General features: G+C 33.4%; 1 protein-coding gene across 4 annotated transcripts in view; it reads left to right on the plus strand.

The window, feature by feature from the left end:
* Positions 1-10773, plus strand: part of LOC145738805 (neurotrimin-like) — a 42502-nt gene extending 31729 nt beyond the window's left edge. The window contains exons 7-12 of one of the 4 annotated variants that reach the window (XR_014180868.1): positions 344-496; positions 6632-6781; positions 6848-6913; positions 7127-7189; positions 7247-7455; positions 8941-9057. Coding sequence is in view for 3 of the 4 variants with exons in the window: in XM_081993866.1 (XP_081849992.1) it covers positions 344-496; positions 6632-6781; positions 6848-6913; positions 7127-7189; positions 8941-9098 (590 nt within the window). In the remaining variant the exon portion in view is untranslated. Of the gene's footprint in view, positions 1-343; positions 497-6631; positions 6782-6847; positions 6914-7126; positions 7190-7246; positions 7456-8940 lie in introns of all 4 variants that reach the window. The other 3 variants (XM_081993866.1, XM_081993868.1, XM_081993869.1) reach the window with 3 other exon arrangements.
* Positions 10774-11285: the final 512 nt, after the last annotated feature.

Raw genomic sequence — 11285 nt, forward strand, 5'->3', positions numbered from 1 at the left:
CAAAAATGACGAATCCATTTTGGGAGAAGTTTTTTTAATGGCACTGTCTAATTAATGAGGTATTTCAGCCAATACGTCTGGTGGTGCTGCTCACAAGAAAACTCGTTAAGTCTTATCCTGCAGGAACTGGTTTTTTACTTTTTGTTTGCATTGCCATTCGTGTTTCATTTCCGACCTCATTGCCCCCGCTTTTGTGTGCCTTGTGAAACAATATCGAAAACTTACTTCCGTATGTTTTGTTGCTTTACAAATGTTTAAAAGTTCAGAAGTCGCTTTATTAATTCTTTTCAGAAAATCACTGTTTTGGACAATACTTAATTTGAGTATTATACTTTTGTTGCAGTTCCTCCAATGTTGTCGATCGAAAATCAACTGGAGGGCGCTTACATTGGCCAAGACGTGACATTAGAGTGCCGCACGGAAGCGTTTCCTACGTCTATCAACTATTGGACGACTGAAAGAGGGGACATGATTATCTCAGGTAGTAGTGGAGGTAGTAAGTATTGTGTTTCGGCTGTTGCTCGTTAAATCGGAATATACTCTTAACAATTCGGGAGTATATCTAGAGTTTGGTCGGAACTGAACTTGGTTGAAGACGGAAGCGAGCAGCGGTGCTAAATAATGTTTCGGGCGCGCAAGAAAGTCGAAGTAATTTGAGCAAAAACATACCACTCTCCACGGCTTGGTATTGTAAGTTTTCGGTTTAATTTTTCACTAAGGAAAGACAATGTATTTAGACATGGCTGAAGTTAATACTCTGGAATAATGAACGATGTGGCCTTAGTTATAAAAGTTTAATTAAAAAGAGTACCTCCTCGCGAACAAAAATAACAAGGAAACTTAAGTATTTTCGATAGAGCCAGTGAACACGTTCCCGCGATATACCCAAAAGCTATTAATCAACGTGTGAAATACATAAATCAGCAATGCTATTAATCATGCCACTGGAGTGAGTGTATTATGCTGTAGTTAATTAATTAAATACGAAAAAACTTCCCGCATAGATTGTTCACTTTGGACATGTTATTTGCCTGCTTGCTACCAATTTATACCCTTCCTCGCCGCCACTTCAAAATAAAAACTCTTTCAACATTAAAATTGCCTTATAATAATGACATCTTGTAGGGCCTCAATATGTCTTTTTGTATAAGAATCGGAAGCTCATTGTAAGCATCGATTTCATTTCATTGCCTTTTTCCTGACAGCAAATTTGTTTTTAATGCGTATTGGCTCCTTGACTTGAATGAAACACAAATCAGGGTGTGATTTGTTATTCCCTCAGGATGATTTTCCAAGCCTAAAAATTATTTTATTATTACATAGTTCTCGAAGTGACTAACATTTGTTTAGTTTCCATTTTTTCAATAATTTGGAAGAAGAAAAAAGTACATCGAAACACTGTCCCAAGCATTTTGTAGAAAAATCCACGATAACAAAAGAGAGTTCAGCTGCGCATGTAGCTAATTTTGTTTCTCCACAATACCGACTACAAAACCTAAAATAAATTAAAAGTAATAAAAATCGGAAATTAACCGAGATTGAAAGGAAAACGAGACCTTTCTGGAGACTTACCCTCAATTTAATTAAATTCGCATTTGTCATGCGATGGCTTGCATTTCACCGCATATTTGCAGTGACGGTGTCACCTAACTTGCAATTAAGTTCCCTGCGGCTCGTACAACTTCTAAATACTCGTTACAAAACAAAATTAGCTCGGCAACTTAGATGGAATTTATTCTTCTAACTTCGAGCCGTGGATCTAGTCTGATGGATAGACATTAAATGCTGGTTCGTGACTGGCGTTTTGTATTAAGTTTGCTTTGTCCTGCGAGCAGCATCGAGTAGTTAAAGTGAAAAAGAAAAATCAGCGACACAGTGCAGGGTTTTGGTAAAGAAGTATTTGATAAATTTAAACTAAAATATAAGTATGATTTTAATTATGTGTTTCTTTGGCTCGATATATAATTAAGTTTTGCCTTATGTACTTTCTGAACGCGTATAAATTTCACTTATTCCTCCTAAGTTAAACTGATTCTGATATTCTGGAAAATAAATATTAATTCAAGTTTCACTCCCGCCTTGTTTTTTCTTCCAAAAACTTTGTAGCCGCAACACATGTTGACTTAAACAGTATAGATTCACTTACTTATTATCAGTATTTGGAAGCCTAATAATGAAATACACGACAAGAAGCTGCTTAACAACGCGACGCCCTAAATTCAAAACCGCATCGTACCACAAAATTCTATTTCACGACGAAACTTGCTATTACAATGAACTGCCAAACTTCATTAAAAATTCTCCAAGCTTCAGAGTGTTTAAGTTTAGAGTTTTTAAGTTTCACGGGAAACGACTTTCAATTCCTGCGAAATTACCAATGTGTTTTCTTTACTTTTTTTATATTCTGGACGTGCACGCTTAATGAAGCCATTTTTTATTTACTTTAGCTACTTGTTGTGACTTAATTTTTGCGAATAACTCCACTTAACCACAACTAGTTTAGTTGAATTGTAATTTATCATCCAATGACTTATCCCTAACTTCATTTCCTCAGTGAAGGTGTCACTAAGCTTGTGGCTTGCATAACTCTTCTTAATGCTCTTTCTTGGATCTCAAGCGAACTGAAATATTCACTTTCAAACAAAATTTCTATAACGTAATGAGTTTGGGATTGATTGATGCCTTCCCTTTTTCTAGCAATCAATCTTTTGTTCTTGTGGGCTCTTGCCATTTGAGGAGTTTGACAGAATTGTTGAGGACGATTTACGTTTAAATCTCAAGTATCTTAATTTAGCATAAGTGAGTTCTGACCACTGACTGAGTGTCTTTCTGTCTTGTACAATTCTTGTCTCGTGCGAAATAAACCCGTTTAAGGCCTTGCAGTTCGGCCCTTAACGCAATTAAGTTCACATGTGTCCTGCGACGCTTGTATTTCGTTGCATTTTCGCACCGAGTGTCACCTAACTTTCAATTAAGTTTCTTGTAGCTTACAGAACTTCCACCGTTCGTTTCAAGACAAACTTCGTTCTGAACTTAGGTAAGAGACATTCTTTTTGTTTTTTGAAGTTTTTTAATGTATTACGATCAGATTATAGACTGATATTTCATTTTTTTGGTTAATTCTTGCTTTTTCCATGCCAAGCAAATAATGGAAAACCGCGTATATGTCTCGGACTTGTTAGTATACAGGGTGTCCCACGACGAAAGACATCGATTGATATTGGAAAAAGTATAAATAGGAGAGTTTTGAAAATTAGGCTGGATACTGATGTGGGCATGCCCAATCTAACTAAAATATTTTCAAGATGGTTGCACTTCCGTTCATACCGGAAGTCGATCACAACTTTCTTATTTTAAATAGAACACCCTATATATTATTACATATTTGGCCTATCTCTAGCCGTTTTCGAAATATTTGATGTTTTTCCAAAAAAGTGACAGTTGCAACGCTCAACATATTTTTGTACTCTGTCAAAACCTTAATTCATTTTGCAATGAAACTTTGGGTTATTATAAATAAAGGATCGTTTTATTAAACTGAGGGTGCGTAATGACTCATTTGTATACAGGGTCGTCCAAAAAAAATCATAAACTTGCCACTAAAAAAAATGAAAAATCTCAAGTTTTTTAAATAGAAACCCACATTTTTTATGACGGAATCATTTTGAGCATTAAAAATTACTATACGTTTCAATTTACTTGCCTATACCTAAATCCAACCCATTTCGTTTTATTTGAGAATAAACATTTTTTATTATTAAAACTCCAGATTTCTTGAAAATTTCTCTCTCTAATTACGTGTGGATTTATGTCACACGAGTAGTGTGAATTATGTCTATTGAACATTCCATTTTTAGTGAATTTGGCCTCGTCGCTCTAAATAATATTATTCAAAAACAATTCTTCTCCATAGTGACTAGTCAGCAAAAACTCACTAAAAACCACTCTCTTCGGAAATTCAACCTCTTTTAAGTGTTGCACTAATTTAAATGAAAAAGGGTGAAATTTATGTTTCTTCAGGATCCTTTGAATTGAGCTTTTAGATATGCCTGATTCTACGGAAACTTGTCTTATTGACGAAGTTGGATTTGCAACAAAATAGCTCAAAATTGCAATTTCTACATTTGTATTATTAAGGATTGGTTTTGTTTTAATAGCTTTTATCTTCACAGATCCAGACAGCTTGACAAATGGGTCATTACGCACCCTCAGTTTAATAAAAACGATCCTTTATTTACAATAACCCAAAGTTTCATTGCAAAATGAAATACGGTTTTGACAGAGTACAAAAATATGTTGAGCGTTGCAACTGTCACTTTTTTGGAAAAACATCAAATATTTCGAAAACGGCTAGAGATAGGCATAGGGTATTGTAGACAAAAGTTGGTCAGAATTTTGTGAGGAATCCAAATATGTAATAGCATATAGGGTGTTCTATTTAAAATAAGAAAGTTGTGATCGACTTCCGGTATAAACGGAAGTGCAACCATCTTGAAAATATTTTAGTTAGATTGGGCATGCCCACATTAGTATCTTGCCAAATTTTCAAAACTCTCCTATTTATACTTTTTCCAATATCAATCGATGTCTTTCGTCGTGGGACACCCTGTATAAATTGATATAATTTTAATCTAGGATGTCCCCCTAGTTCTAGAGAATCCCATTTTTGCAAGGGTCAACTTTGCTTTTAAATAATACTAATTGTAAATGGCATTAGCATGTCGGACAAAGTCTTAGGACTGATGGACTAGAATTAATATCAGCGTTACAGGATTCCAGTAAAAAATTCTAAAAATATCCATTCATGTATTAGCTGCTCAAAATTTACGAATGAGTGACAGGCCGTGTTACAAAGTTTGCCCGTTGGATTTAATTTACACTTTATATGTTGTACGTCATTGTTTTTAATATAGTTGACACGTTTAGGAAAATCTTGCGTTTTGGAGTTGATGGACGTATGACTGATACTCGAACAAGGGTATACGGTGACACCAATTTTTTTTGCGAATATACTGTATAACAGGTTTAGAATAGTGATGCATAGTGTAGTAATTGCCACATGCATAGTTAATGGTCCTGGAGCTTTCTGATAGACGGTCCCGTGTGAAAATTTGATTGAATACAGGGTAATTGAATTCCCGTTATCTGATGTTGCGTTCAGTGCATTTTCCCAAAAACTGTGTTCAAAACAGGAGAGTTGGCTAAATCGTTATTTCAAACAGGAACTAGTGTTATATCCGATCGCTCTTTTTGCTCCAGATTTAACCATACTTGTATCCGAACATTGGGCCACAAAAATTAATTATTTTTGTTCGCAAAGTTTGCACTCTTTAATATATTTAACTCGCTCGTTAAGCGGCTTAAAAGTTTTTACACTCCACGAGAAAATTCGGGACACTTCGTAAAAACTGCAACATCCATTAAGAACATTCTGAACGCGCACTTTTTTAATTACCTTTGCAGCGAGCCTGTAATTCGTTTAAATAACACTAAAGTGGATAGTTAATATTTATTTAGGCACAACACTGGCTATACGGTGCTCTCTCACGCTGATTAAGAAAAACTCTTAACCCTTTTGTTTGTATTATGAAAAATCGATCATCGATAGGTATCAAAACTTTGATCCAAGCAATACAGAATAAAAATTTCTTTATAAATATACAATGTATCCTAAATTAAGTAAAACTTGACTATAAGTAAATAGGTATTTAAAATACAGTCTCTGAAGTCTAAAGTGCCAATTGTTTGGAAAACGGCAAAGGATATTCCAATTTGGGACAGACGTATAAATAAAGGTGCTGAAAATCACCTTCACATCTCGACGTTTTTTCCCAATTACTGCAAAACTTTCGTTGTCATTTACTAACAAAATTGAAAAACTAATAATAAACTTGCTGTAACTATTAACTTTAGGAAATAATTAGTTTGCTATGTCATAAAACGCGTTGCTTAGCAAAAACTTAAACATTCAGCTTAAATGACGGTGTCACCTAAGTTCCAATTAAGTTTCCCAAAGCTCTGAGCAACTTCTAAATGTTGGCTGCAAGATAAACTTGACTTTAAAACTTGCATAACAAAATCTAGTTTTGTCGGATAAAAAGATTTTTCGAGTTGGATGATAAGAGTTTCGCTCACTGGCAGTTACGATGGAAATTTTTTTTTTTTTAAATATATTTTCGAGTAGACAATAATTGAAATCATCAATTTAACCTCTAAAGCATCTAATGATGCGGGTTTGTATCCCGAATGAAAGCAGCAGCTAAATTTCCCATTAATTATTTGTTTACATCAGCTCAAAATAAACAAAAATAAGGTAATTAAACACAGTTAAACCTAAGCACAGGTTAATCGATAGAAAGAAAAAGGGATAGAAACCGTTTATTATTAACTCAAGAAATGAATGAGCCCTAAATTGTATTTGGCTCTATCTGAGTTCGCATTTATACTAGCAAATAAAACATGATGTATAGGTTATAATACACTTGAATAAGCGAAAGTGAATTCGACAACTAATTCCTCAAATACTTTTGACAAGTACTGCAATTTGACTTAACAGAAGTTCTACTAAGATTTTTGTTTGTAAAATGTGCGCGAAAAGACCAGCCTAAACAGTTTCTTTTTTCTTTTCCAGGTGATAAATACGAAGCAGTTTCCTCGGATAACGGCTACAAGAAGTATATGATGCTCAAAATACGACGAGTGAATAAAAACGACTTTGGCTCTTACAAGTGCGTGGCAAAAAATTCCCTAGGAGAAACTGATGGAGTCATCAAACTTGAAGGTAGGCATTTACCTGAACAAAATTCGGTTATATTTGTTGTCTTCTTACAATGTAATGTTGTTTCAGAAATTCCGGCCCCAACCACTATAAGAATCATCACACATCAAGCTACATCTTCCCAAATAAAAAAAGGTAAAAACCTTAATTTTACTTCGCGTATAAATCACGTTTATAAGGAAAACGCATAAAAGTTGAATTTGAACGAAAATATTATTTAAAGTGGCAACTGAATTAGAGTAGCGAAGATTTTTATTCACCTCGCACGACGGAAGTTAAAACTTGGGACAAAATTTCCACAATAAAATTTCGTTTTCTTCCACAATTGAAAAGAAATTATGTCTGCAGGTACGTCAGTGCGAGAAGAGGAATCTAACTCCGGGAACAAGTTTGACGAATCCAGGACAGCAGGTCAGAGAGTTTTCTTTTGTTGAATCCCCTTCCCTTACGTAAAGTTTTTTTTATTAGTTTCAAATCAGGAACAAAGTTGTTGGCTTATCAGAGTTGTACCTTTTCATACGCGAAAGAAAAAGTTGAAATGTGCGACGTGAGTTTTTAAATCTTCACTCCCTTAGGAAGTTGCCATAACAATTGGGGCATTGAATAAGGGATGTAATTAAGTGAATTGAATAGATGCGCTGCGACAAAAATGTAGAAAAGACTCGATTGCGGATGCAGTAAGTATCCCATATATGAAAATTATCTTGTATAGCTCGCTATTTGAATCGTAGCTTGGAATATTAACTAAAGAAGGAGCAGATATAAAGGAAGCCAATTGATTCGAACGTAACGTAGAAATCATAATATTTGAATATACGTCTTTGAAGATTTAAATAGCTAAGCTAGAAATAAATTCGGCTTCCGTCGAACTCAAATGGAAGAAAAAACTTTATTTTCTTGGCTTTTCTTGTACATGTACTTGATCTTTACCAAACTCATAGGGGAAAAATATCAAAAAGCTTTTCACCACAGTCATTTACGAACAGAAATACCACGTCATCGAAGGCAAATAATAGAACCATAAAAGTGGTGTTATTGCTGAAAAGGAAGTGATTTTCCATGACTTTCTCCCACAAGTTATAAAGCTAAAGCTTCAATTGTTTTCTGGATCATTTCGCTTTCCGCAGGGTTAAAATAATGCTTCGCTTTATACAAAATGTTTGAACAGGAAGTTACATATTGCCACCTTCACTTAAATGTTTCCACTTCGGGGGATTTCCCCGGCTGTCATATTTTAACAAACACGTTCTTTCTCAAAGTAGCAAATATAACAAAGCGATATTGATGTTTTCCACGTCTAAGAAAAATAAAACAAAAACTAGAATGCGGTAAGTATGCTTTATATGAGAATGGTTTTCGCCTGGCTCCAGATTCGAATGCGAATTGAAATAAACAGAAAGGAAATGCAGAAAGGAAAGGCAATTGATTTTAACTTGGCAAAGAAACCATAATTTTAAGAATATGCCTTTGGACGTCTGTAAGTGGTGGGTTTCATTTGCTATTGCGATTCAATCAAACCGATTTTAATTAAAAAACTCACCCTCTCTTAGTGGAACGTGTAGGAGTTAACATCTTGATTTCATCTTCACTTTTTGGTTAGCGAGACTTCGAGTCAATATTAAACTTTAAACTTCAATTAAAACCTTGTATTTGACCTTATATTAAATTTCCTATTATTCAGCTCAATTAGAACAGGTCTGGGTTGGTGCAAAATTCAATTTTAATATTCAAAAAAGTTTACAGTACGTCAAATGTACCTAAGCAAGTTATTAAAATATTATTGTTTATAAGATCAGTAAAATCAATTTTATGTTTGCATAATTTGACACAAGCTAATATTAGCACAAATTGCTTTCAACTCGAACAAATTGTGACTGTTATTATTTATACCGAATAGTAAATATTTTGGTATAATCCAGGACATTTTTTTGAATTACGCGTGCAACATTCAGAGCTCAAACGATCAACAAGTACAAATGGCCCAGCAACAGACAAGATAAATTCTAAACTGTCATGAAACAGTCTGGTGTTAAAAATGTGTTGTCTCTGCAAAGTAGACAATCTTATATGGTTACAACATAAGTTTCGAAATTCTGAGCTGAATTTTAATGCAGTTTTTATTCACCTAGAGCTGCTTGAAATGAATGTTCTATTTGTTCCAGAATACGACTACGACACTGAGTACACCCTTCCTTCAAATGGTCCTCCTCCTATCAAGGAACCACCCCTTAAAGGATCAGGAACTTCTATAATGGGACGGCAATTCAGCTTTGTTCTTTATGTAAATATTCTACTGCTCGTACTATGTGTCTACTTGTGATTACGGTAATTTTCAATTTGGTTTGATTATGCTACTTGAAAATCAACAAATTTTTTGTATTTATATAAAGACCACCGGCTCTTTTACCCAAACAAAATGTTTTTTTCATACACTTGTTATGAATCCTTGAATCAAGTAGAAGCCTTATTCACTCAATTTCCTCTGGGCTTTCTTTAAACTTAACAAATAGGTATAAGCAGCTTTTCTAGTAAATGTGAGAAAGCAGAGGCGGTTCAGTCTAAGACGATCTGCTCGTTTTCTTTGGTGTTACATTCGTGTATATAAGTAAATATTCCAGAGATCGTTATAGTAATCCGTATTGTAGCATCGACGTTTTGGAGATAATTAAGTTCCATATTCAGCCTGTAAATGGGTAAAAGAGCTGATAATTAGGAGCTAGACAATATCCATGTAAATTGTATATTAACTTCAAGTTGGGGGTGTAAATACTGTAAGGGGTTATGCTTAAGTGTACGTTTAAATTTTATAAGGGAGTGTAAGAAAGTTTAAATTAATGACAGCAATATTTGATCACCTTCATATCAATTTGCAGGAGAAGAAAGTCACACTATAATTACTAAGCAAATACTTGGTACTTTCACGTTAAACTTAAATAATAAATAATGAACACAAAATTAGAATTTTGTGAAGATCGACTTGTGTTTTTGCTTTTACTTACACTCACACTGTGGGAATATCTACATACTTCTTTTCAAATACTGAACAGATGTTTGTTTTTCATATTTTTCGATACAATTAGTTGAGAAATTTGGGATTGTAATTTTGAATCGCTTTGTTCAATAAACCAAAAAAATACAGTTTCTTTTAGTAGCAGATTTTTTAGAAGTGAAATTTTTATACAGGATATGTATTTGTAACTATAGGCTGTGTTAACAAAGTAGATAACGAACGTATGCATTCCATCGCTCAATCTTAGATGACATTTTAAATTTGGAGGTTTTATATTTCTTGAGATGATTGTAAAGAAACTTAATTTAGAAATATTGCACTTTTCACTTTAAATTGTTTTGTATATTGTTGACTCACCCTGTATAAAAATTATCAAGAATTATTTTAATTTGGTTGGACTAAATAGTGACAAAATGCTCATAATTTGCTTATGTTAAGATCGACTGAAATTTCCAATTTGTGAATGTATATACTGTAAATATCCCGTTTAAGGCAACCTCCCTTTTTGGGCAGTTTAGTAGTCAAAGAACACTTTACAGTCTTAAAAGCTGGTTATATACTTAAAACCATTACTTTAACTTAAAACAGACTTTTGTTATGGTATTAAATTGTAATTAAAAGTACAAAGTGTATACTATACATGTTAGGCTTAATCACTTTATCAGTAAACTGTTAAAGTATCCAATTATTAGCAGTGCATCTGTGTACATATATGTAATTAAAAATGCTGAAACAATAATAAGAACTAGTATATAACAATTCGTTCTGTAAATCAGTTTTAAAATAAATTGGATAGGGTTTTACCAAAGCTTAGGACTGAAAGTTATCTTTATGGGCATATCAATTATAACTATTTACAAAATATAAATTGCATATCTGTATTTGGCTAAACCGCTTAACTGAATTTTGTCCTTAAGAATCAACTTTTAGCCCTAAATATGTAAATTGAAAAGAATGCCAAAAATAGATATATTCGTAAATTCAACTATCTTTTATTATTCCCTTTTGCTACCTTTTCCTAGATTTATTGCTTATAGAAAAAAAAAGCATAAAAAACGTGTTCTGCATTATTTGAAAACTGTATTTAAAATAATGCGTTTCCAATAAATTGCGTATTAAACAAACAAATAATCCGCAGTACGTAAACCATATAAAATTTCAGTTATTAATACTATTAAAGGGACTGAAACAATTCCATTCGAAAATAGAGAATATTTGCGTTGAAAGTATATTTCACTTTTATATATTCTAAATTAAATTGCTACGCATTGGTAATTGAAGAGACGTAAAATATTTCAGTTCCCAGTTTAAAGTTGAGTAATTAGAATGTGAAAACTGAATCAATAAATTTCAAATCGAAAATGTTTAATTGCGTTTATTTTTCGTGTCAAACGCAAAAATATCCAATATAGCGACTCAACGTGGCGTAATCAAAAATATGAATTTTAAATAAAATGTATACTTGAGAAATATGTCAAGCTCGGTCATAGATGTGTT

This window comes from Ips typographus, linkage group LG16 (genome assembly GCF_016097725.1).
Source record: "Ips typographus isolate SLU linkage group LG16, UJ_Ityp_2.0, whole genome shotgun sequence".
NCBI lineage: Eukaryota > Metazoa > Arthropoda > Insecta > Coleoptera > Curculionidae > Ips > Ips typographus.